At 36.2% G+C, this 27,212-nt stretch overlaps 1 protein-coding gene across 3 annotated transcripts in view; it reads left to right on the top strand.

The window, feature by feature from the left end:
* PARG (poly(ADP-ribose) glycohydrolase) overlaps nt 1-27,212 on the top strand; it is a 179,050-nt gene that overhangs the window by 44,424 nt on the left and 107,414 nt on the right. For all 3 annotated transcript variants that reach the window (XM_057505767.1, XM_057505766.1, XM_057505765.1), the window contains one exon: nt 25,830-25,922. In XM_057505767.1, the coding sequence (XP_057361750.1) occupies nt 25,830-25,922 (93 nt within the window). The remainder of the gene's footprint in view (nt 1-25,829; nt 25,923-27,212) is intronic.

Below are 27,212 nucleotides of genomic sequence, written 5' to 3'. Positions count from 1 at the left end.
TGTTCAGTTCCCGTAATATCCAGCACACCACACGCTGTGTGTCTGCCCTCCTGGTGCGGATAACTAGGGCTGGGTATTCAGCGGTCCTGGGCTTCCACTCCCTCTCTGCTATGACTCCTTTCCTCCCTCTGGGGAGCTGGGGTGGGGGGCGCGCTCAGGTCCCGCTGGGTCACAGCTTGTATCTTACCCCCTTCGTGAGGTGCTGAGTTGTTGCAGATGTAGATGTAGCCTGGCTGTTGTACTATATCTTCTGGTGTCTCTTTTAGGAATAGTTGTATTTGTTGTATTTTCAAAAATACATATGGTTTTGGGAGGAGATTTCCACTGCCCTACTTACGCCGCCATCTTGGCTCTTCCCCTGTTTATTTTTTAATTATAATTATGGCTGTTAAAGTGGAGAGTAAGAGATAGGAATGCAAGGAAAGAGAAGATAATTAAAAATAGAAAGTGGGAAAATCTAGACTTCAGATTTTGTTAGATTATAAAAAAAGTCATCTCACATATACTAGGTAATGGCTAGAAATTGTTAAATTATTATTTGAATCTTTATTATGTGATAAAAATTAAAATGTAATATGTTGAATTATTCGCAAAAGTCATAGCATAGATCTCTTGTCATTAAATAGCATAAAACACAATAGTATGTTTATGCATCACTTGTGACCACCAGTGCTTGCATACCTAAGTGACGTCTTCTGGACTTGCTGGCCTTTTGGGGCATGGTGTGCTATTATGGGCAGCATATCTAATAATAACTATATCAAATGTACTTTGTATGTTTAAGTATATCAAACATTTTAGAACAAAAATAGTAGAGAATTTTTCTTTTATCTCCCCCTACCCCCAAATTTCTCTAAACATTTCATGGAACATTAGTATTTTTTAGAACAGTTTGGTAAAAGCTGACATAAGGCAATGGGTTCTTGTAACTACTGTTTTCAGTCAGAACATACTTCTTTAATAAGCAGTGAAGATTGTGGTCTTTGACAATAGCCATTTGTTTTTCTTGTAATGTAGAGGTAAGTTTCTGAATGTGTACAAACACATTACTCCTTAGCTACCAATTTCAAGTGGAATTCTTCATAGCTAATCTATTTGCCAGATCTTTCTTCAAACCTTAAATGATTTAAAGTGTCCTCATTATATTTGTCTTAAAGAACCTATAGCAAATTTCTAATCAAATGAAAGCAGCCTTGATATTTCATAAGACTACAGCTAATGTCTTTATCTCTCTAGCTTTCGAACCCCTGATTTGGAATTCAATGGGAATTTAACCTTTTTTGGATTCCTTCCCTTGGTGACTCACAGTCTCTGGAATCAATAAAAGTCTGCATTGCTTTATAGCTTGACTTAATTCAATTCACGAGAACTGTAGAAGGCAAAAGAGAGCTAATCACAGTCACTAAAACATGAAATTTTAGATTTGAGTGAAATATGTGGACTTTGCCCCTTCGTTTTGTTAATGTATGCTTTTGGATTGGAGCACATGTTGAGGGCTTGTATTCATGATTTATTTTAAGTGTTGCGTGTTCCATAGGACTAATTGCTTCAATTGGAACTAGACACATTGCCTTATAAACTTTCTAAGTTATTATGGATGATCAGTCTTAGCTGAGCCCTCCATGCACTAGATCATTGTTGAAATTAGTATTGTTATTTTGTGTTTGTGAAACACTCTATAGTATTTATGTGTGTTGAGGACAAGAAGGATAGAAATAATAGATATCCAAAAATGAAAGTCCAGTCAGTAGAATTCCTCCTGTATTCCAATAATGAAATTAAACTAGTACATTAATGTTCTGTAACTCCAGCCTTCATTTGCTTCATGTAGCTGTGTAAGCCATTACTCTTACATGTTGCTGTGGCGTTGATTTCATTATCCAGAAATCAACTCTATCAGAGGGGTGATAATAATTCCATACTTTCATATCTCACATGACTTATATCTCTTCCTTACAAGTAGCTCTGAGGTGGGTTTTTTTTTTTATGCAGTTGGACATGATGCTTTGATTTATAATTCCTGCTAAATTAATTTACATTTATTATTCTTATGCTCCTACTCATTAAATAAATAATATTCTGTATTCCTTTTGGGTGAGCTCCTAACACTTTTCTTAGCTGCATGTACTGAGGACTGAGCCATAGGCTCCATATTTACTGTTGGTACTAGTTGTGAGAAGTACTTATCTATGATTTATTGCTGTGGTAATGACAGCTAATGATTACCTGTACAAGGTAGTCAGATTCTATTATTATTTATGGTGTTCAGGATGTTTTTAGTAAGCTGAGTGGCATTGTACCTTGCTGCCTCAAATGCTCTTTGATTACATGAAAAGCCCTATAAAAAGACATTTTCTATTACAAGAATCATTTCCAGAATAGTGAAATATGGAATATTTTCAAATGAACTCCCAAGCGACACAATTGGTCTAATCTGCCTCAGCCCTGGGAAGCCCATATCAGAGATAAGCAAAGTGTTTTAAAACATTCAGACTGCTATAACAGATTACGATAGACTGGGTGGCAGAAATTTATTTCTCAGAGTTCTGGAGGCTGGCAAGTCCAAGATCAAGGTGTTGTTGGATTCAGTGGGATCCTTGCTTCCCATTTTTGTTTTCTGCCCATCTTTGACACCTCTTCTCTTCTCAGCCCTGTTACTGACATCAACTTGGGCAACTTTCATTGATTCTGATTTACAGGTAGCTGTCTTCTTCTTGTGTCCTTACAAGGTGAGAGGAGCAAGGGAGCTCTCTTGAGGTCTCTTTTATAAGAACACTGATTCCATTCTTGATGGCTTACCATTTTGACCTTATAAACTCCCAAAGGTTCCACCTCCAAATACTATCACATTGGCATAGTTTCAACCTAAGAATTTTGAGGGACACAGCCATTCAGTCTGTCGTGGCACAAGGGCATCTTCCGTTGGCAGTCGAATGTTAAGAGTGCTTCCTGTCATAGCACACTCACAGGTTGAGCAGCTGTATACACAGCCTCTTGCCTCATAGTTGATTTCTGTCTTTTTATAATCCTTTCTTAATCCTTCCTTCTTGAGTTGTAGACCATTTCAGTGTCAGTTCACTTGCAAACTTTTGTCCATTCCGGTCTGAGCCCTGTCTCTTCCTAAACTTAACCTCTCTACAAGGCCCACCTTGTAGATAATCTTCTGTTTGCTAAAACATCCTCTTTGGTTATCTGTGGTAGAGACAGTGACTTGTTATTGGGAGCTTTATTATATACTAAGTACAGTGTAAACAGTGTATTTTATTTCATTTAATTCTTATAACTACCCTATTAGGTAGACGGTATTTCTGTTTTACAAATGAAGAACTGAAAACCTAGGCTTAGAGAGTTAAGTAATTTTGTGAAGTGATGAAGCCAGAATTTCAACCCTCCTGCCTCATACTCCAGAATCTTAATTCTTAACTACTATACTCTGTTGTGGTAGTTCTCATCCATGAGTGAATCTGCTTCCCAGTGGACATTTGGCAATGTCTGAAGACATTTTTGGTTCTCACAACTTGGAAAGTGGTGCTGCTAGCTTCTTGTGGGTAGAGGCCACGGATGCACTAAATATCCTACAATGAACAGGATGACACTAACCATAACAGAGAATTTTCTAATCCTAAAGGTCAGTAGTACCAAGATCAAGAAACCCTACCCTATCTACTGAAGTGTGGTCCCTGAATAGCATTTCCTGGGAACTTGATAGAAATGTAAATTCTCCTGGCTCATCCTAGATTTACTGAATTAGAAATTCTGGGGGCAAGGCCCAGCCATCTCTGTTTTCACAGGCTCCCAGGTAATTTTTATGTACATGGAAGTTTGAGAGCCACTGCTGTACTCTACCATCTTTCTAATACCTCTTCTTGAATAGTACCTGTCCCTCAACTTTTTACCTTAGCTGCAGAGCTTTTCTGTTTGGAAGTTTCTCCTTCTCAAATGGAACTTATTAGAATGAAGAGGAGGACTTTTTTTTCTCCTTAGCCTCCACTGCGGATTTCTGTTCATGTTGAATTATTTACCTGTCCTAGATCTGTGAAAACCGCGTACTTGTGCATCTGGATCAAAGTGGGTCTTGTCTTGTCTTTTTTTTTTTTAATTTTGGTATCATTAATATACAGTTACATGAGCAACATTGTGGTTACTAGATTCCCCCCATTATCAAGTCCCCACCACATACCCCATTATAGTCACTGCCCATCAGCATAGTGAGATGCTGTAGAGTCACTACCTGTCTTCCCTGTGCTATACTGCCTTCCCTGTGCTCTCCCCTACATTATGTGTGCTAATCCGAATGCCCCTTATTCCTGTTCTCCCTCCCTTCCCACCCATCGTCTCTAGTCCCTGTCCCTTTGGTGACTCTTAGTCCATTCTTGGGTTCTGTGAGTCTGCTGCTGTTTTGTTCCTTCAGTTTTTGCTTTGTCCTTATACTCCACAGATGAGTGAAATCATTTGATACTTATCTTTCTCCGCCTGGCTTATTTCACTGAGCATAATACCCTCTAGCTCCATCCATGTTGTTGCAAATGGTAGGATTTGTTTTCTTCTTATGGCTGAATAATATTCCGTTGTATATATGTACCACCTCTTCTTTATCCATTCATCTACTCAGACACTTATGTTGCTTCCATTTCTTGGCTATTGTAAATAGTGCTGCAATAAACATAGGGGTGCATATGTCTTTTTGAATCTGGGCCCCTTCATTCTTAGGGTAAATTCCTAGGAGTGGAATTCCTGGGTCAAATGGTATTTCTATTTTTAGTTTTTTGAGGAACCTCCATACTGCTTTCCATAGTGGTTGAACTAGTTTACATTCCCACCAGCAGTGTAGGAGGGTTCCCCTTTCTCTACATCCTCACCAGCATTTGTTGTTCCTAGTCTATTCTATGTTGGCCATCCTAACTGGTGTGAGATGATATCTCATTGTGGTTTTAATTTGCATTTTTCTGATAATTAGCTATGTGGAGCATCTTTTCATGTGCCTGTTGGCCATCTGAATTTCTTCTTTAGAGAAGTGTCTGTTCATATCCTCTGCCCATTTACTTATTTATTTTTTATTTTAGTATCATTAATATACAATCACATGAACAACATTGTGGTAACTAGATTCCCCCCATTATCAAGTCCCCACCCCATACCCCATTACAGTCACTGTCCATCAGCCTAGTAAGATGGTATAGAGTCACTACTTGTCTTCTCTGTTATTTGCTTTTTGGCTGTTGAGGCCTGTGAGTTCTTTATATATTTTGGATGTTAACCCTTTGTCGGATATGTCACTTACAAATATATTCTCCCATACTGTAGGATGCCTTTTTGTTCTGCTGATGGTGTCCTTTGGGGTCTTGTCTTTTATCTATGTACTATAGTGCATGCCTTCAGAGTCAGCTTTTGACTTACCGCCAAGAGAGGACGGGAGTCAGCCAAACATACAGTCCAAACATTAGGTCAGCTGGAAATGGTTAAGGAAAGGAGCAGAATCATCATAGAAAACAAATGAATAAAGCTAGTGAGGTCCAATAAGTTCAAAGATTTGAATTAGGTAGAAAGAAAAGAGGAGCTTAGGAAAAAACTTCCAGAAAAAGGTGGCTTTAGTGGCCTATGGCCTTCAATCTCGCATCATTTAAAAGCATTGACTTGGAGAAGGCACCTACCAATATCGAAAAGCCTTTGTTCCTTTGAATTACTTGCCATCTGGTTATATCCTTGCTTCCCATTCTTGTTTTCTGCCCATCTTTGACACCTCTTTTCATCTCGGCCCTGTTACTGACATCAACTTGGACAACTTTCATTGGTATTCATGCTGATGACCCTTGTACTAGTCGGATTCAAGTCTGTATGTGAGACCCTCTACTGTATTAACCTGTATGACCACAAATTGGACCTGATTATCCTCTGGGCCAGTTCCTTCTTCAAAGTCATGAGTTCTGAATTTCTTTTCTACTAAAGCCTAGTTTTCTACTCACTCCTACTGCACTGTCTGTTTTTAAGGCAACTGCTTCTATCCTTTTTCTTCTGGGCCAGTGTTTCCCACACTGTGTTGCTCAAATACTTTGTAAGTAAGAGTTGAATGGTCAGGTGAGTGAGTATGCTGCATGTTATATCCTCCTACTGGAAATAGTTGAGGAGCCTTACAGTAAAGAAACTGCTTCATTTTGGTTAACTAAACGTCTTCTCCAAACTTATTTATAAAACAGAACCCCTTTCTGTGTAACAGCTTTAAGATTTCCCTTATAACTAGTATTCTGTGGAACACACCTTGCAAAAGAGTTGCAAGGTGCCTTCTCTCCTGCCTTCCTGTCTCTTCCTGCCCAGTCTGGTACTTTTTTCTCTGTGACCTTTGATATCTGCTTGTTTCCAATTCTGATAATATACTTTTCTCAAGTAGGGTTATACTGAAAAAAGGGGGAGGGATAGTTGAAGGCAGGAAATAAATCATAAATCTTACTCATAGGCCTTACTGAGAGCTCATGTTACTGATTCTTAACTTGGCCTTTGTTTTTCTTTGCCATCTTTTATGTATTTCCTCATTACTCTCTTTTTGTTGTTTTCTAATCTTCACCCATACTCTGCTACCCATCTGCTCTTCATACCTCATTGAGAGATTTGAGATCATCTAAAAGGTAAATAGTTTCAATTCCTTCATTTTCAGTTTTTAATATTCTTTATTCACCTCTTCCTTGTTATCTCAAAGGAAAAGCTAGTCTTACTCCATTCCTCAAACTGAACATGTCCAAAACAGAATTATACATTTGTGTACATAACCATTATCTTTTCTGGCCTCATCCTTCTTTCTTCCATGCCAGGTTAATGCTTGCTTGTCCTTTGGTGTCAGCATAGCCATCACTCCTGCTATTGACTTGTTACTTGTCCTTCTCCCATACTCTTTCTTGGAGGCTGTGCTTTGTTCTTTGTTAATGTTCCTATCACTTAACATAGAGCCAAGAACCTTAAATACCATTTAATACTGGGCACACTCAAATCTTTACCTTCAGCATTTTCTGGCAGCTTCTCATATTAGACACAATAATATAAGTCCTAAGCACTTATTGAGTCTCACCTCTGTTTTGTATTGTACTTGTCTAATCCATGCTGTCATCGTGACTCAGACTGTATATTGGAACAGTCATCCAGCTGACCCCTAAGTTCAGAGTTGCTCCCTTCAAATCCATCCTTCATGCTGCTTACACACATTGAGCCATCTGATGCATATATCTTCAAACCTTATGTGACACCTCATCTATTTTCAGCTCTATTGGGTGAGATTTATGGCATTCCTTGGCCTTGCCTCTGCCCACTTCCCCAGCATCATTTCTTGCCACTTTTCCAAACCTGATATTCTTGTGACTCTGAATTGCTTGTGGTTTCTGGCATGCTGTTTGCTTGGCTTAATCTATCCTTCCAGACTCAGCTCAGTCTTTATCTCTTCCAAAACTCTTTTGTTTGGAAAAGGCACTGATGAAAACTCTCTGTGCTCACAGTAGTACCGGTGCACACGCCATGTACCTGCCACATAATGATGATCTGCCTATTAAATGTCTGCATCCTTCATGAAGCTGAACTTCTTTAGGGCATCTCAGTGTTTTCTCTTATGGCTGGTGCTCAGTAAATGTTTCTTGAACTAATTTTAAGGTATAGTAAATCAACACACAGAAATATGGGTCTTACATCTTAGTCTCTTATTGAAAGATTTAGGAATTACCTGTGTAAAGTGATAGTTGACCATTTGAGATTGGCAATTGGTAGAGAGAAAAGATTAGGTCAGTACACATAACTTTTGCAGCTATTTATATGGCATTTTTACCCTAAAAAGTAAGTTTCTAGAAGGCAGAAACCTTGCATTATTTATCTTTTTGTTTATTCCTCATAGTTGCTCAATATGATGTACTGTGGTAAAGTGGAAGCTCAATGTATGCTTGAACTAAATAAATAGCAACATATTACTAGAGTTAACTACTTTAGAAGCTGGACCTATTGGGTTGTTTTCTTTCTTAGATTCCTGAACTCAACTAATCCACAGGTCAGGGACCCATTTAACTTTTTATTCTCTACATGTAAGAAGAGAATGAATACTCCAGATGATAGATTGAGCCTAAGCTCATATGATGTAGCTAAATATTATACCAGTCATCACATGTCTTCAGTTTTATATAGGCACTAAAGTCAGACTTACTTAAAAAAAAATTGGACTATCTTCAGACCCATCTCTATTTAAAATGAATTGGAGTTACAAAAAGTAGCCCAGTCCAATTGAATAAAATTAGATTTATTAAAAAAATCCCCAAACAAAAAGGTGCAGATTTAACCATGTGTATTTGTACCGTCTAGCTGCACATATGTCTGGGAAACTCTGAGTCTTCTTTGGACTACTCTGGGAATGGAGTAGCAAGCAGAAGCAGAACTAGATCTGTGTTGTCCAAACAGTAGCCAGTAGCCATATATAGCTACTGAAATGGAAATTAATAGAATTGACATAAAATTAGAAATTCCTTCAATCAGTCATACTAAGCCCCATTTCAGGTGCTTAATTAACACGTGTGGCAGGTAGCTGTTGTCTTGGACAGTGCAGAAAGTTGTTCTGCACTGGACTCACTTCTAAGGTGCCTTCTGCATCTTACAGTTGCTAGCCTTGCTACCTAGAAGCTGCAGCAGGTCCGATCTCCTCACAGAGAACTTTTGGCTATAATCTGAAATAATTGAGTTGCTGAGAACTTGGTCAATTTTTAAAAAAAGATTTTTATTGTAATAGCATTTGGTTTAACTAATAATGCATTCGTATTTTTTCTCCAGAAAGTCTGCCACCAGGGGGTGCCCTCAAACCTTTTGTGAAATTTATGTTCCAGCCTTATTAATAAGAGTGAAGATTGGACTATAATATTGATTAACTCACTGGATAATTTAATAAGAGTTAAATTAGGAATTAAGCACTATTTTATGTGTGCACGCACATTACTTGATTTGTATGGCAAAATATTTTTCTTAGTGATGTGTGAGAAACTGTCATTAAACTATCTTAAAAATTACTTAAATGGTGACAGATGCTAACTAGACTTATCATGAGGAACATTTAGTAATGTATAAAAATATCGAATCACTAGAATGTACACCTGAAATTAATAGGATATTGTATGTCAATTATACATCAATTTAAAAACTACCTAAAAGTAAAAACAAGTAATTTAAAATACTTCGTATAGTTGAAAAATATTCTAATTATATTTAAAAGTCTAAGCAATAGTAAAAGATTGAAGTTATTGTTCATTTATATTTCTTGGACAAATTAAGTCCATTTTATTTCTAGGGCTAAGAAATTTATAATATCATTAGCTATTACTCTGAAATCTGTCATGTTGAGTTTGATTGCCTGTCTATAAAAGACAGATAATGTGTGTGGCTGTATGGTATTGAAAATATCTGTTGTTTTGTGTGTAATATCATTGTGGTTTGGTGGTGTTTGCTAAAATGATTGATGAATGTGGCCATGTAGTCATACAGTAATAGAAATGAAAGATGAGAAAGACCTCTCAGAGCATCTTGTGCTAGTGTGGGATTATTCCCTAAAGAATAATCATTTACCATAACAGTATTGAGAAGTGAATTTTTCTTTGGAGACAAAGGATAATGAGGATGTATTATGTTTTATCCTCTCTTTAAGATGAGAATACTGTGTGCATTTTACTATTAGCATGAAAAAAGTGATTTTCAGTAAATACTGTTTAGAGAAGAGCTTTTTTCATGCTTCATAAACCTACACAGTTTTATTCCTCATGTATAATCTAATGAAATTTGTGTAGGAAATAGTGTGCCTGTTTTGATTAGAAGTATATTTTGTTTCAAGAACTGGATAAAGATAGTTTTCTTAATGGGGTTGTGTTCCCCGATTAGCTGTTAATTATTTGGATTTAGGAGTACATGATGGTGAAATTTCCACACTCATCTACAAAAGCCTGTGAATTTTAAGCCACTGATAGTTTGTTTTCTGAATGAAGTGAGAAACTAGTGCAGAGTTCTGTCATGAGCAATGGAACAGTAATTGGAAGAGAGAAACAGTTGTGGTGAGAACTGGGCAGGACGCTCTTTCTCACGTCATTCCTCCTTCCTTTTCCCTGTACTGGCTTGTTAGAGCTTGGCTGTGTGTGAGAGATGAAGACTAAAAGGAGAATCCATCACCTAGCTCTCTTTCTCCATTTTTTTCTCCTGCTGGCAACTAGTGATAGGGAGGAAAAGGCAGTATCTGTACCAGCCTGATTTAGCCCCTATTAAACAGCTATCAAATTAATATAATAACAAATAGGATTATTTCCAGTATAAATTACAGGACAAATACTTTAAAGGCTCTTTTGTATTATCCTTAAATCATTCAAGTGCTTATAATCTGTGATTTTTATCAGTGCTTCTCAGATTTGAGTCGTAGCACTTTGAAAATTCACAGGGGAACTCTTAACTGCTGTTTGAAAAGGAAAATCAAACCGAAATAGCAGCGGCATATGGCTTCTTAGCAAAGACCTTCTCTGTGTCACCAGTGCTGACCCATTCATACTCAGCCTTTCATATCACTGCTCTCTGCCACCACATTCATTTTTACCTCTTCTGATCCTTAAAAATTTTGCAGCAGTCTTGCTTAGGTCCACAAATTAGCTCACTGGATAGTGAAATATGCCTTCTTATATTAAAATATTAGGCTAGTTATTTCTGAGAATCATTTGAACTTCATTAAAATTTGGAGAACATTTTTATTGAAGCCATAATTGTCATGGGTGATACACATGAGAGATCACCCTGCGGCTGGCCTGTCAGACTTGCATGAGCCTTCAAAATTAAGGGGAATGAGTGAGTTTGTTCCTTGTAAGCTGTCACAGTCTTCTCTTCAGAGTGTCAGCCTGAGTCATACACAAATAAATGTTAGAAGCATTCACCTTCTCCAGCTGATTTTTTTACCCTTACATAATTTTGTGCTGTAGTTTTTTTTTCCTCTGACGTTTAATTTTAATAGTCTGAAAACATGCCTGAAGAATAGGTGGATCTGAAAGATCTTAATAATTATGACTTAAATTATTTCTTTTTAATTTTTGAAATATGAATGTCTCTCAGTTTTGGGAAGCTTTAGAGGGAGCTCCAGTAAGTTTTAGGTATGTTATAGAAAGCTCAGTCCATATGCAGTTTAATTTACTTTTCTTTAAAAAAAAAAAAGAAGGAAAAAGCCCTCTAGTATTTGAACTAAGCAGTAGAGATTCTGGTAGTTAGTAGAAAGGAGGAAAAGGATGAACTTTGTAAAATTACCTGTGATAGAAAGTATCAGTTAACAAAAATTTTTATTGAGAATGTTCCATGTGAATATCACTGTTCTAGCCATAGAACAGTGGTGCTAAAGAGGAGTAAATGGCTGAGTTGCCTAATATGTAAAAGGCACAGAAGGTTGTGTGTGTGTGTGTGTGTCGCGCACGCTAAATGAGACTAGACAAGCATCTAGGGCCCCATAGCTTAATTATTAGTTCAAGGACTTTGTACTGTATTGAAAAGGCAACAGAATGCCATTGAAGGCTTTCAAAGGGAGCAGGAACACACCAGGGTGTACTTGGTCAGAAACTGAAGGTGGGCTAGCAGCATGGCAGCAGTTAAATTATTGCAGTAATCTTGGTGAGATTGGATAAGGAGCTGAGTCAGGGTAGTTTAGTAAGTGATTAAGAGAAAGTAATGAATATGTAAGGCCCTGCTGGATCAGTCAGTAGGATGTGGCAGCTAATTGATGTGGGGGTGATGAAAGGAGGCCTCACCAAAGGTTGTGAATTACTTGGTCATTAGGTAATAATACTTTGCATTTGTATATGGGGCTTTAGAATTCATAAATCACTGTTATCTCTGAGCCTGCATAACTCTGTAAATTAAACAAGAGTTGGAGTTACCCTTATTATAGAAGAGGGAATAAATGTTATCTTCAGTTTCATGGCCAGTGCTCCATTCTCTAAAATATCCTTCCTTGTGAGCCTAGGATGACAAGCCCTGGCATCTAGTTCCAGTGTATGCCACCAACTTTGAATGTGGGCAGTCACTTTACTTTTTTTGAGCTTTAGTTTCTTCAAATGTCCTTATGCTTTTCTGTTTTGTAGGGATAGTTTCAGGATAAAATAGAGTTTTTTATTTTCATCAATTCTTTGTTCAGTAAATAATAGTACTAAATGCTGTGCATGGTTCTGGAATACAAGATGAATAAAGTACTATCCTCTTTTGCAGTGTTTCACAAATTAGAGAAGGAGAAGAGGAAGACATGTAAATAAATAATTATAATAAGCCATTAAGTGCTGTAACATAGGTATGTCCATGTGACTATAGAGTCATGGTGGAAGGAGGAATTAGGAAAGTCAGGGAAGGCTTCACAGGGAGATAACAAACTAAGTGATTTTACATAATTAGTGGTTTATCTGTAGTAAAATGTTAAAGAGGCAGAGGGTAAAATAGACATCATTGTCATAATAGTAGCTACTATTGGTTGGAAGCATCTAAAAGCCAAGGGCCAGAGGATTGCCAGTAGCCACTGGAAGCTAGGAAGAGGCAATAAAGGATTCTTCCCTAGAACCTTCAGAGGGAGTGTGACCAAGGCAGCACCTTGATTTTGTACTTCTACCCTCCAAAAGTGTGAGAGAATAAATTTTTGTTGTTTTAAACTCAGTTTGTGGTACTTAGTTACAGCAGCCTAATATAGTGTGATAGTGGCATAGGATCAAGTTGATCATTGGTAAAGCCAGAAGTAGATATCCATGATTATACAACCGTTTGATTTTCAACAAAGGTACCAGAGCAATCCAATGGGAGAAAGAAACATCCTTTCAATAAATGGCGCTAGAAAAACTGGATTTCCATATGGGAAGAAAAATGAACTTCAACTCTTTCTCTACAGCATATGTAGGAAATAACTCTGAATGCAAAAGCTACAACCATAAAGCCTCTTGAAGAAGGCATCTTTGTCAGCTATAGGGAGGCAAAGATTTCATAGGACACAGAAAGGATTAACCATAAAATAAACAAATTAATAAATAATTGTCATCAAAACATTAAGAAAATTATAATAGTCTAAAGACAGGGAGAAAATATTTGCAAAATGTTTATCTAACAAAGAACTTGTATTTAAAATATATAAAGAACTACAGTTAAAAAATAAATAGACAAACAACCCTATTAAAAAAGGAGCTAATTGTTTAAAAGACGTCAGAAAGAAAGGCATGCAAATGACCAGTTAGGACATTAAAAAGTGCTCAAAGTCATTTGTTTTTGGGAAAATGCCAATTGTCTCATTAGAATGAGATTTTAGTACACTGGCACTAGAAAGGCTAAAACTAAGATTACCAAATGTAGGTAGAGATATGAACTGGAACTCTCATACTTTGGAAATGGTAGTACCACATTGGATAAGGGCCTAACAGTTCCTTAGGAAACTGAACATTTATCTACTCTATGGCCCACTAATTCCATTCCTTTCTATACCTTCCCAAGGAAAATGAAAATGTGTGTAATCAAAATGTCCTGTATAGAAGAATGTTTATAGCAGCTTTACCTAATAGCCAAAACTTGGAAATAGCCCAGTTTTCTGTCAACAGGAGAATGAATACACAAATTGTGGTATATTCATGTAGTGGAATAAAATAACAAAAAGGAACAAAATCACTGCTACACACAACATAGATGTATCTCAAAAACATTGTGCTGAGGGAAAAAAAAGCCTTACATAAAAAAATATGTGTCCTATGCTTACATGAAGTTGTACAAGAGGCAAAACTAATAAAAATAAATAAATTAGAACAATGGTAGTCTCAAGTGTGGGGGCAGGAGTTGCCTAGGAAGGGGTGTGAGAGAACTTCCTAGCGTGATGATAACCTGCTGTATTTTGATAGGGGTTTGGGCTATTGAAGTGTATACATTTGTAAAAACTCATTGAATGGTAGTATACCACTTAAGTATACCACCTAAGATTAGTTTATTTCATTGAATGTAAATTTTACCTTGAAAAAAACCTAAGCAAATATTTAACTAGTTATTGGTATGTAAACTGAAGTGATGGGGTGAAATGTATTAATGCCTCCAATTTAAATATGCCTTAAAAAATGTGTTGATGGAAGGATAGATACGTAACAAAAGTAAATATAGTAAAATGTTAATTATTGAAACTAGTGAGTGTATGGGTGTTCAATTTTTAGTTATTTCAACTTTGCCATATTTTTAAACTTTTTCAATAGTGTTGGGAAAAATAGTTACCATCAATAGAGAAGGTTAAAAAAAATTACTGGACATCCATACTGGGAAATACTGTGTAACATTTGTTATTCTACTACATGGAAAGAACTCTATGGCTTTCTCTTAAGGCAAAAACACTTTCAGAAAAATACAGTATACCATTTAACTAAAAAAATTAACAGAAAGCTAAACTTCTATATGCACATATTTATAAATGCTCAGAAGAAGTTTGGGAAGGAGATACACATCTGTTTATGTCTGAGAAGTCATTTGGAATTAGGAATTTGTGATCAGGGAGAGCTTTGACTGCATCTGAATTGATTAACATTTTTTAAGGCAGGAATGCATTCACATATTACTTAAGAATTAATGGAAAAAAGACTCATCACCGAGGGGCTTTTATACACATGGAGATAAAAAGTTCATTGTATGTAATTAAAGGACCAAATTAAAATAATAGGGATGTGTCCTTTTAGCCTATCTTTTTGGAAATATAATAAGAATGTGAGAATATGCTGTAGTGAGGTATGGAGTTGAGTACTTCCTTATATAGTACCAGAATATAAATTGATAGGACCTTTCTTGAAGGTGATTGGACAACATATATTAAAAAACCTTAAAAAAAAAGTCTGTGTTTTAATACAGCATTTTTACTTGTAGAGGTATTCAGATAGGTGCACAAAGATGTATGTAGAAGGATAGTTATTGCAATGGTAATTATAATAGTGGAAAATTGGCAATAACTTGCAAATCTATCATAAGAGAATTAGGAAAATAAACTATGGTGTGTCCAAATAGTAGAATAATACCCAGCTATTAAAAAGGGTGATACAGGGTTATATTTATTTACATGGAAAAATATCCACTATGTAAATGAAAACAAAAAACAGACATTAATAGATAGTAGTCTGGAAAGATATATCCCAAAATGTTAGCCATGGATATCTTAATAGTGGATTGATGAGTGATACTTATTTTCTTTTTGTTTATGTTAATTTCCTACAGTGAAAATGCATGACTTTTTAAAAAATTGTGTTTCTTGTGATGTTTATGAAGACAGTGTAGCAAAGAGACAATTCTTTTGTTGTCATGTTAGATGAAAAAAATATACAAGATTGTTTGAGCAACATAATTTCAAGTTATTTCTGTTTAAGAAGAAAAACACCTATGTATCATAAACTTAAGTGATTATATTAATTTTAGTATCACAGGATTATGAGTTTTATCCTCTTCATTTAGATTTTAGGCTGTGATGCACTTTTTATATTGAAAAGTTGCTTAATAAAATTTAATGTTCTAGACTCTATAAATTATTTTGAAAATTTTCATTAAAGAAAATTATTAGTAACTTCAAAATTTTACTAGGATTAAACTAGGTTTAGACCAATAGATAAAATGGAGTGGCTTGAGGTGTTCATTATATTAATTGAATTGTGATTGGTCACTGTTAAAAAGATGTTTGCTATGAACTGTTTGAAGAAGTAGATCTATGGACATTTTCTCTTTTAATAAAATGACACTAGTTTTCTGATTTTATGAGTTATAAATTTCACTTATGCAAAGTTCAGTAGTCATTAGTTCAATGTGTCAGGCACTGTACTTTATTATGTATGAATATGTCTTTAGTGTTAGAGCAGAGGTCATAGATATAGTTTTAGCTGATTAAGTATTCTATGAAAAAATGAAAATAAAAACTATTTGCATGATTCTAGGTACTTAAATCATTCATAATTATTTTGACATTTGACAAATTTAGTACTCTATTTCAGTAGTTTGTCCATGTTTTTATATGCTGAAGGAAGAAAAGGAGCCCTCTCCACAATTACTGTGATAAGACTGCATTAATTATCTTTCAGGGTTAGTATTGATATACTGAGGGGTTGTGGAAAGAGCATAAGGCTTTCTGCTGTGAGATTCATGAGGTCATTGTCTGTCTATTATTGCTTATGGTCACATATTCATTCCGACACAGTGTCTGGAACAGTATAAATACTCAAATATTTGTTTACTTCCCAGTTAAATGAATAAACAGATCTGTAGTCTAAAGAGAGAGATGAGGAAATAGCATAGTTTTGAAACTCATAACAGTTCTGAATAAGACATATACATAACTGATTTGTGAAACTAGAATAAAAAGACAGTACATACACATACATACACATACACAGACATGCAGAAATGCTTCCTACATATAGTTATCTATGCAGACTATCCAATAAAGGGCAGGGTTTTACTTGTGGGAGAGTTTAATGAAACTTTTTACCATGTTATGCCTATTTTCCTTATATTCATCATCATCATTATAATAAATAATATAATATGTAATGTATTATAAATGCTTACTATTTAAAGTTCTTGCTACTTTTGAAGTTAAGAAATGATTTATATTTCAAAAACCTTTTACTACTTATATTTTGGGTTGTGTTATACAGATTAATAATAATTAATAACTTGTGAAAGGTAAGATTTGTGTAAAGATACCGATAATATATGAGATGTCAAAGATCACACTAACTTTTTAAGTTAGGCATTTCATCTCAAACAATAGTTGGGTTGGTTATGTTTTAGAATGACGTTTTTTATGTTTTCATTTGTATTTCCAGAGCAGCATTAGACATAGGTCTGAAGTGCTGACAGTTGTAAAGAAGTCCAGTGCAGTAATGCTTTATCAGATAAAATAAGTGATATTTTAAAGCTGTGACAGTCAGTAAAGCATGGCTGCAGCTGCTCTTATGTCAATTTTAAAAGACAGAGACAGGTACCCAAAGGAAAACAAGCTGTCAGCCTCTTTAGACACTTAAGGTTAAATGTCTTTAGGCTAAAAATATTTAGGCACTTCTCCCCATCCCTTCTGCTAAATACAACTAAAAACTCTGGACACCATATAAACATAAGAAAAGGTGGATGGAAGACTGTCCAGCTGGGGTCCGTGGGGCTCTAGGAAAGATACAGCACCAGGGTGGTATCAGCAGAGGCCTGGTAGGGAGCCTGAACTCTTCTCACCCATATTCTAGAGGTGTCTAGTTGCCTTTCTCCCTCCAGGTCCTGGGATTCAACAAAGGCTGAGTTTCTACTTCCAGCTGGCAGTAATGAGGCAACTCTTTCATTCCCCTGTCACAGAAAGCCTTCTGAAACAAGATTTAAGTAAGCTCTGGAGTCTCATAATAGCCAAAATGTCCAGATTTCAATAAAAAATTACTCATACCAAGAACCAGGAAAATCTCAAATAAAATGAAAAAAAAGTCAATTAACAGAAACCAACCCAAAGATAACACAGATGTTAGAATTATCTGACAAAGATGGTAAAGCAGCCATCACAAAAAGGCCTTAATGAATTGTTACATACCTGATTGAAAAAATAAGAAAATAGTACCAGCAAGAAATAGAAACAAAGAACCAAGTAGAAATTTCAAAACTGAAAAATACAATTGAAATTTTTTTTATTAAGGTATCATTGATATACAATCTTATGAAAATTTTTACAACATTCACCCATATTATCAAGTCCCCACACAAACACCCCATTGCAGTCAGTGTCCCTCAGTGTAGTAAGATGCTATAGAGAGCCACTACTTGTCTTCTCCATATTATACTGCCTTCCCCATGAGCCACCTATATTATATGTGCAAATCATAATGCCTCTTAATCCCCTTCTCCCTCCCTTCTTCCCTCCCCAGTCCCTTTCTCTTTGGTAACCACTAGTCCCTTCTTGGAGCCTATGAATCTGCTGCTGTTTTATTCCTTCAGTTTTGCTTTGTTGTTATACTCCACAAATGAGTGAAATCATTTGGTACTTGTCGTTCACCTCCTGACTTACTTCACTAAGCATAATACCCTCTAGCTCTATCCGTGTTGCAAATGGTAGTATTTGTTTGCTTCTCGGGCTGAATAATATTCTATTGTGTATATGTTCCACATCTTTATCCATTCATCTACTGATGGACACGTGGGTTGCTTCCATATCTTGGCTGTTGTAAATAGGCTGTGATAAACATAAGGGTGCATATGTCTTTTTGAATCTGGGATCTTGTTTTCTTTGGGTAAATTCCTAGGAGTGGAATTCCTGGGTCGAATGGTATTTCTATTCTTAGTATTTTGAGGAACTTCCGTATTGCTTTCCACAGTGGTTGAACTAGTTTACATTCCCACCAGCAATGTAGGAGGGTTCCCCTTTCTCCACATCCTCACCAGCATTTGTTGTTCCTTGTATTTTCGATGTTGTCCATCCTAACTGGTGTGAGGTGATATATCATTGTGGTTTTAATTTGCATTTCCCTGATAATTAGTGATGTGGAGCATCTTTTCATGTGCCTGCTGGCCATCTGAATTTCTTCTTTGGAGAAGTGTCTGTTCAGATCCTCTGCCCATTTTTTAATTTGGTTATTTGCTTTTTGGGTGTTCAGGCATGTGAATTGTTCGTGTATTTTGGATGTTAACCCCTTGTCGGATATGTCATCTACAAATATATTCTCCCATATTGTAGTATGCCTTTTTGTTCTACTGATGGTGTTCTTTGCTGTACAGAAGCTTTTTAATTTGATGTAATCCCTTTTGTTCATTTTTGCTTTTGTTTCCCTTGCCTGAGGAGATGCGTTCAGGAAAAGTTGCTCATGTTTATATGCAAGAGATTTTTGCCTATGTTCTCCTCTAAGAGTTTTATAATTTCATGACTTACATTCAGGTCTTTGATCCATTTTGAGTTTTGTGTATGGAGTTAGGCAATAATCCAGTTTCATTCTCTTACATGTAGCTGTCCAGTTTTGCCAACACCAGTTGTTGGAGAGGCTGTCATTTTCCCATTGTATATCCATAGCTCCTTTATTGTATATTAATTGACCGTATATGCTTGGGTTTATATCTGGGCTCTCTATTCTGTTCCTTGATATATATGGATCTGTTCTTGTGCCAGTACCAAATTGTCTTGATTACTGTGACTTTGTAATAGAGCTTCAAGTTAGGGAGCATAATCCCTCCAGCTTTATTCTTCCTTCTCAGGATTTCTTTGGCTATTTGGGGTCTTTTGTGGTTTCATATGAATTTTAGAACTATTTATTCTAGTTTGTTGAAGAATGCTGTTGGTATTTTGATAGGGATTGCATTGAATCTGTAGGTTGCTTTAGGCAGGATGGCCATTTTGACAATATTAATTTTCCTATCAATGAGCACGTGATATATTCCCATTTATTGGTGTCTTCTTTAGTTTCTCTCATGAGTGTCTTGTAGTTTTCAGGGTATAGGTCTTTCACCTCTTTGGTTAAGGTTTATTCTTAGGTATTTTATTCTTTTTGATGTAGTTGTGAATGGAATTGTTTTCCTGATTTCTCTTTCTGCTAGTTCATTGTTACTATATAGGAGTGCAACAGATTTCTGTGTATTAATTTTGCATCCTACAACTTTGCTGAATTCAGATATTAATTCTAGTAGTTTTGGGGTAGAATCTTTAGGGTTTTTATATGCAATATCATGTCATCTGCAAACAGGGACAGTTTAACTTCTTCCTTACCAATCTGGATGCCTTTTATTTCTTTGTGTTGTCTGATTGCCGTGGCTAGGACCTCCAGAACTATGTTGAATAAAAGTGGGGAGAGAGGAAAAGCTTTCAGCCTCTTGATGTTAAGTATGATGTTGGCTATGGGTTTGTCATATATGACCTTTATATGTTGAGGTACTTGCCCTCTAACCCATTTTTTTTTTAGAGTTTGTGTCATGAATAATGTTACATTTTGTCAAATGCTTTTTCAGGATGTATGGAGATGATCATGTGCTTTTTCCCCTTCTTTTTGTTGATGTGTTGTATAATGTTGATGGATATTCGAATATTGTACCATCTTTGCATTCCTGGAATAAATCCCACTTGATCATGATAGATGATCTTTTTTATGTATTTTTAAATTTGGTTTGCTAATTGCAACTCCTGCTTTTCTCTCCCTATTATTTTCGTGAAATATCTTCTTCCATCCTTTCACTTTTAGTCTGTGTATGTCTTTGGGTTTGAAGTGAGTCTCTTGTAAACAGCATATAGATGGGTCTTGTTTTTTTATCCATTCTGTAACTCTATGTCTTTTGATTGGTGCATTCAGTTCATTTACATTTAGGGTGATTCTCGATAGATATGTACTTTTTGCCATTGCAGGCTTTAGATTCATGGTTACCAAAGATTCAAGGGCAGCTTCTTTACTATCTAACCATCTAACTTAACTCCCTTATTGTTCTATTTCAAACACAATCTAAAGGTTCTTTTTTTTTCCTCCTTCCTTCTTCTTCCTCCTCCTCCACTCTTTATCTGTTAGGTGTCATGTTCTATACTCTGTGTATCCACTGAAGGATTTTATGGGTAGTTGATTTAATTTTGCATTTGCTTAGTAATTAATTTGTCTATTTCCTTTACTATGGTTTTATTTTCTTTGGTTACAGCTATTTAGCCTTAGGAGGACTTCCATCTAGAACAGTCCCTTTAAAATACACTGTAGAGATGGTTTGTGGTAGGTAAATTCCCTCAAAGTTTGCTTATCTGGAAATTGTTTAATCCCTCCTTCAAATTTAAATGATAATCTTGCTGCATAGAGTATCCTTGTTTGGAGGGCCTGTTTTATATCATTGAATATATCATGCTACTCCCTTTTGTCCTATAAGCTTTCTGCTGAGAAGTCTGATGATAGCCTGGGGGCCTTTCCTTTATGTGTGATCTTTTTCTCTCTCTGGCTGCTTTTAATACTCTGTTCTTATCCTTGATCTTTGCCATTTTAATTATTATATGTCTTTGTGTCGTCTTCCTTGGGTCCCTTGTGTTGGGAGATCTGTGCACCTCCATGGCCTGAGAGACAATTACCTCCTCAAAGAGACTTTCTATCCCTTCTTCTCTTTCATCTTATTCTGGTATCCCTGTAATGCAAATATTTTTCCATTTGGATTGGTTGCACTGTTCCCTTATTATTCTTTCATTCCTAGAGATCCTTTTTTCTCTCTTTGCCTCAGTTTCTTTTTATTCCTGTTCTCTAATTTCTATTTCATTTACCCTCTCCTCTACCTCATCTAATCTGCTTTTAAATACCTCCATTGTATGTTTAATTTGAGATCATCTATTTTTTTTAAGTTTCTATCTCTTTCTTGAAGTCCTCCCTGAAATCTTTAATATTTTTCTGTAGCACTGTGAGCATGTTTATGATTTTTATTTTGAAATCTTTAGCAAGAAGATTGGTGATTTCAGTTTCACTTCACCCTCTTTCTTGTGTTTGTGGGATTTTGGTTTGTTCCAGGCTCTTTGCCGTTTCGTATTTGTAATGAATAATAAAGAATAATGACTTTGTGTAGGTGGTGCCCTGTAATGCCCAGAAGCTCTATTTTCTGGAGCTGCTCATCCCCTGGAGTGATGGCAGGGGTCACAGGTGAGCAGAATCACTGCCTGACAGGAGGAAAGAGCTCTTTCCTGCTTTCTTGCTGCAGTGCACTGCCTCCACTGTCAGGGCCAGTGGGCCTAGCATGCAAGAAGCAGCTTCTATGTTACACCCCTGTAGGTGCCATAGGCTGGGCCTGCTTCTGGCTGGCCTGACACAATAGTGGGGGCAGCTGGTGTGCAGAGTGGTTCCTGCCAGGAGGAAGGAGCAGCAGGCTACATATCACAGTGGGGGGCCTCAGCACTGCATTGCCAGCAGGGGGCTGGAGCGTCTGGAGTTCCATAAAGTTCCCAACCTGGTGGGCTGAATGTGTGGGATGATTTTGTCCACCTGTCCTTTCTCCTGAGCAGCAAGTTCTGTGTAATCCTTACCCCTTTAGTACCCCTCTCACTGTTGAGAAGTATTTCAAAGTGCCTCCCGTTTCTTTTGTACCATAGTGGCCAGTTGCAGGTACCTGTTCTCCACAAGTGGCTGGAATCTGTCTCTCTGAGTATTCTGCTTGTCTTTGCTTTCCAGCCCTTCTAATCTCCAGAGCACCCTGTAATGTGGGTTTGTGCTCCTGGAGATTTCCAGGGGTGGATATTTAGCAGACCTGGGCTTCTACTCCCTCCCCACTTCATTTCTCTTCCTCCTGCCTGTGAGCTGGGGTCAAGGGTGGGCTTGGGTCCCACTGGATCGTGGCTTTGCTACCTTACCTTTTTCTGTGAGGTCTGCTTTTTTCTCTAGATGTAAGCAGTCTGTTGCAATTTTTGGGTTGCTTTTTCAGGGTTAGTTGTATTTGCTGTATTTTCATGTCATATGTGGTTTGGAGAGGAAGTTTCTGCCTTTCTTCCCATGCTGCCATCTTTTTTCTCCCCCAACAACTAAAATTTTTAAAAAACTCAATGGATAGGCTCAGTGGAGAAATGGGATGACAGAGGAATGAATCAGTGAACTTTAAAAAGAAAAACCGAATTATTTAATCTTAAAAACAGAAAGAAAATAGAGATCTATAGGCCTGAAAGAAGAGGAGAAAGAGGGTAGGGCTGAAAAAATACTCAAAATAGTAACTGAATACTGGAAATAAGAGCTAAAAATTTTCTGGATTTGACAAAAAATCTAAACCTATTGTTTCAAGAAGCTGAGCAAACTTCATAGAAGGTAACCCAATGAAATCCATGCCAAGACATATTATAGTCAAGCTTTTTAAAACTAAAGGCAAGGAAAAAAGTTTTGAAAGCATCAAGAAAGAAATGACACTTTGCCTATAGGGAAAAAGCAATTTGAATGACACTGGATTTCTCATCAGAAAATATGGAGGCCAGAAAGGTGATAACAGTATTTGTGCAGCACTGAAAGGAAGGAACTGTCAACCCAGAATTCTATATTCAGTGAAAATATTCTTCAGGAGTGACAATAAACAATGATGCTCTCAGATGAAGGAAAGGGTAGAAAATTTGTCATTAGTAGGCCATCCTAAATGAATGTCTAAAGGAATTTCTTGAAACAGAAAAGAAATGATTAAAGATGGGATCTTAGAACACTAGAAAGGAAGAAAGAACATCAGTAGGAGTAAAATTAAAATGACTTTTCTTCTTGAGTTTTCTAAATTTTTTGTGACATTTTCTCTTTCACTGTTTTCAAAAACTAAAACACTGTTTAATGTCCTCAGTGTATGTAGGGAAATACTAAAGACAATTGTATTATAAATGGGAGAGGGTAAAGAGACCTAAGGAAAGGTATAGTTTATATACTACATTGGAAGTAAGAAGATGTTGACACCAGTGGTCTGTGATGTTTTATATAATGTTATGCCTCAAACTGCCAATTAAAAATCTATTCAAAGAGATGTACTTAAAAACACATAAGACAAAAATGGAATTCTAAAATAATGTTCAAGTAATCCACAGGAAGGATGGAAAAAGGAAACATAAATAGAAAATAATTGAAAATGTTCTAACATATCAACAGTTAAATGTTAATGGTCTAATTTTGCCAGTTGAAAGACCAAGATTTACAGAGTGGAGTGAAAAACAGAATGCCAAACTACATGCTGATTTATAAGAAATCATCTCAGATATAATGATATTGGTAAGAAGAATGTAAAAGGCAGCTTTATTTGTAACAGCCGAAACTGCAAACAACCAAAATGCCCCCTCAGTAGGTGAATGGTTAAACAAACTGTGGGTATATTTGTACCATGGAATTGTATTCATCAATAACAAGACATTAACTGTTGATACTTGAATCAGCTTAAGTAGATCTCAGGGTGAAGAAAAAAGTCAATCTTAAAAGGACATATACTGTGTAACTCCATTTATATAACATAACTATATTATAGAGATGGAAAACAGATTAGTGATTGCTATGGCTTAGGAATGATTGGAAGCAGGAGGGTTGTGACTATAAATGGGTAACATGAGAGATTTGTAGTGGAAGAGTACTGTGTCTTGATTTTGTGATGGTTACACAAATGTACACATGATAAAATAGCACAGAACAATACACTATGCTGTACCAGTATTAATTTCCTGGTTTTGATATTGTGCCACAGTTATATAAAATGTAACCATTAAGGGAAATTGAAGCGTAAACTGGACCTCTATACTATTTTCACAACTTCCTGTGAGTCTATAGTTATTTCCAAATAAAGTGTTTTGAAAAGCAAAGAGATAAATTATAAGTAAGAAGACTTGGAACATTTTAAACAAATGCATTAATATATATTAGGCATTTTCAGGTTTAGGAAAGCAAATATCCTTAATGTGTATCTTTAAAACAATAGAATGACTTATATGAACATAATTTTTTAACTTAGTTTTTATTTTCCTTAGAGTTAAAGAGGCATATAATGAAGAAGCAGACAGTTGACTACTTTAGGCTAGCTCTTTTTTTTAAAAATATATTAACTTCCCACTACAGAACATAAGGATTTAGCCATCATTCACTTCCCCTGTCATCACTGACACAGGCCTTATGTTTGCTTCCCCATTTTCCCACTCTAGTTGTCATATTTATTTCAGTTAGATCAATATTCTGTTAGTAGGATGGTAGAAAATGCTATTCATATCTAAGATGTGGTTGCTTTTCCATTCTTGTACAACTTTTTATTTTCCTTGGAATTAATAATTGTGTTGTTTACTTGCTTAGTTTTCTGTGTACCTATGATTAATTGAATCCCAAACTCCAGAATTGCTACTATGTTTGTATTCATTCTGAATACCAGTTTTTCTACCATTCTTATTTATAGAGGGAGGCAAGCAGGGGTTTCAGATCTTTGGTATAAAGAAAATTCTTGGTGTTAGAAATTCCCTATAAAACCAAAGTGAATGCCAGTTACATTTTTTACTTTTTGTATTTATACACATATACCCTGTCCAGCTATAGATAGATGAATGGATATACCTTTCAGTAAAGCAAGGAAATCTACAGATATTGGAGAATATCTATATTCTAATAGGAAAGGAAATCTGTAGATATTTGTGAATGGTCAATCACTGGTTATATAGGGAACTGGGGAGAGCCATGGAGTAGAGGCCAGATCATTTGGGGTCTAGTTCTGATATAGAAGTACCCTGATGTTTAGAAATTGGATTAAAAGGCTTAATGTAGCATCTAAAGCCTTGTAGAGATGAGAAATTTTAAGAGACAAAAGTAAGCTATGAATGTTGTCTTTGTTGTGCTTTAAGTTATATGGTAATTGTGATTTTTAACTTCCCAAGAGTCTAACGGTTTGACATTTCCTAAAAAATGGAAAATTCTAAGGCCATCAGAAATCTCATTGTTTACTACTCAAGAGGTTAGATTTGATACAATATGCTCTGAAATAATTAGTATGGCTTTCATTGTGATTTTTTAAAGTTACAGACCATTGAAGTTAGGTGGATCCTTGAGGGCTTCTAAGAGAGTCCTTGGTTGTCTAGTAGTTTTTAGTTGTAACCAAGGGCAGAATGTACTGTTTTTTATTTGCAAGTGTTTAATTTAATTGTGACTATCAATGCGAGATATATTTGCTATTTGGGATACTTAGTTTTCAGAGGGCATTAAGGAGAATTGCCTACATTTATTTGTAGGTTTACCTTAGAGCACCTGCTGATGTACCTTTACATGTGTTAGATGATGCTGATAATGTGCCTTATTATGGGATCCTATGAAAAGCAGGTACGTAATTTAATTTCATAACAAACATTTATTGATTATTCTTCACTGATAACATGTTTTAATCATTTTTAGGTACTTGAAGAAGCAGAAGCTCAACATTTATATCAATCCATTTTGCCTGATATGGTAAAAATTGCACTCTGTCTGCCAAATATATGCACCCAGGTTAGTAGAAATAACTTCTTCCTCAGTACCTTTCGTGAGCCTTACAGTTGAATTTTCCTTAAATTGTAATCACCAGAGAGAGAGAAGAGAGAGATGGGAGACCAAAGAGTTTTGTTACAGCAAGGGAAAGGTCACAGGCTAGCAAGAGTGCTAGGAAAGGACATTAAAAATGCAGCATTCAATTTCTAAGCTCCGGTTTACATTAAAGTGTGCTTGCCCAGACTTTGTTTTTCTCTTCTTGTTTAAACAGTCTCTAACTTAAAAAACAAAAAAGTAGTCATTGTTTCAAGACATACTAATGGATTTAGAACATTTTATTTATCTTCTAGATGGCTTAATGCCCCCCCCCCCAATCCCCTCCCTCCCAGCAAAGTGATATATTATATAGCAGTTGAGCTCATGGCACTTTCTTAACTTTTAAAAATGAAAGAAAGAATCTGGCATTATTTCGTTTTGCTTGGTGTATATTAATTATTTATTGCTACATAAGAAATTGCCTCAAAACCTAATGGCTAAAACCACCAAACATTTATAACGTCATAGTTTCTGTCCGTCAGGAATCTGGGAGCAGCTTAGCTGAGTGGTTCTCGTTCAGTATCTACTGTGGTTGTAGTCAGGGTGTCGACCAAACCAGCATCAGTCTAACGGTTTGACTGAGACTGGAGGGGCTGCTTCTAGGCTGGCTCATGCAATGGCTGTTGGCAGAAGGTCGCAGTTTCTTGCCATGGGCCTCTTCATGGACTGATGGAGTATCCTAACATGTTTGCTAGCTTCCCTAGAACAAGCAGCCCAAGGGAGAAAGCAAGAAATCACAGTGCCTTTTTTGGCCTAGCTTTTGAAGGCACTTACTGGCACTTCCACTGCTTTTCTGTTCATTAGAAGTCAGTCACTAAATCTAGCCCACACTCAAGAAGAAAGTAATCGGACTGTATTTCTTTTCTTTTTTTTTTTTTTTAAATAATTATTTTTTATTGAAGGGTAGTTGACGCACAGTATTACATTACATTAGTTTCAAGTGTACAACACAGTGGTAAAACATTTATATACACAATTCTAGGTTCCAGCTATCACCCTACCAAGCTGTTACAATATCTTGACTATATTCCTTATGCTATACATTACATCCCGGTTACTTATTTATTTTACCATTGGAAGTCTGTCCTTTTTTTTTTTTTTTTTTTTCCTTTGTGAGGGCATCTCTCATATTTATTAATCAAATGGTTGTTAACGACAATAAAATTCTGTATAGGGGAGTCAATGCTCAATGCACAATCATTAATCCACCCCAAG

This window comes from Manis pentadactyla, chromosome 8 (genome assembly GCF_030020395.1).
Source record: "Manis pentadactyla isolate mManPen7 chromosome 8, mManPen7.hap1, whole genome shotgun sequence".
In the NCBI taxonomy this organism is placed as follows: domain Eukaryota; kingdom Metazoa; phylum Chordata; class Mammalia; order Pholidota; family Manidae; genus Manis; species Manis pentadactyla.
Note: the sequence above shows the minus strand (reverse complement) of the source record. Positions and strands in the feature narration are given on the sequence as shown.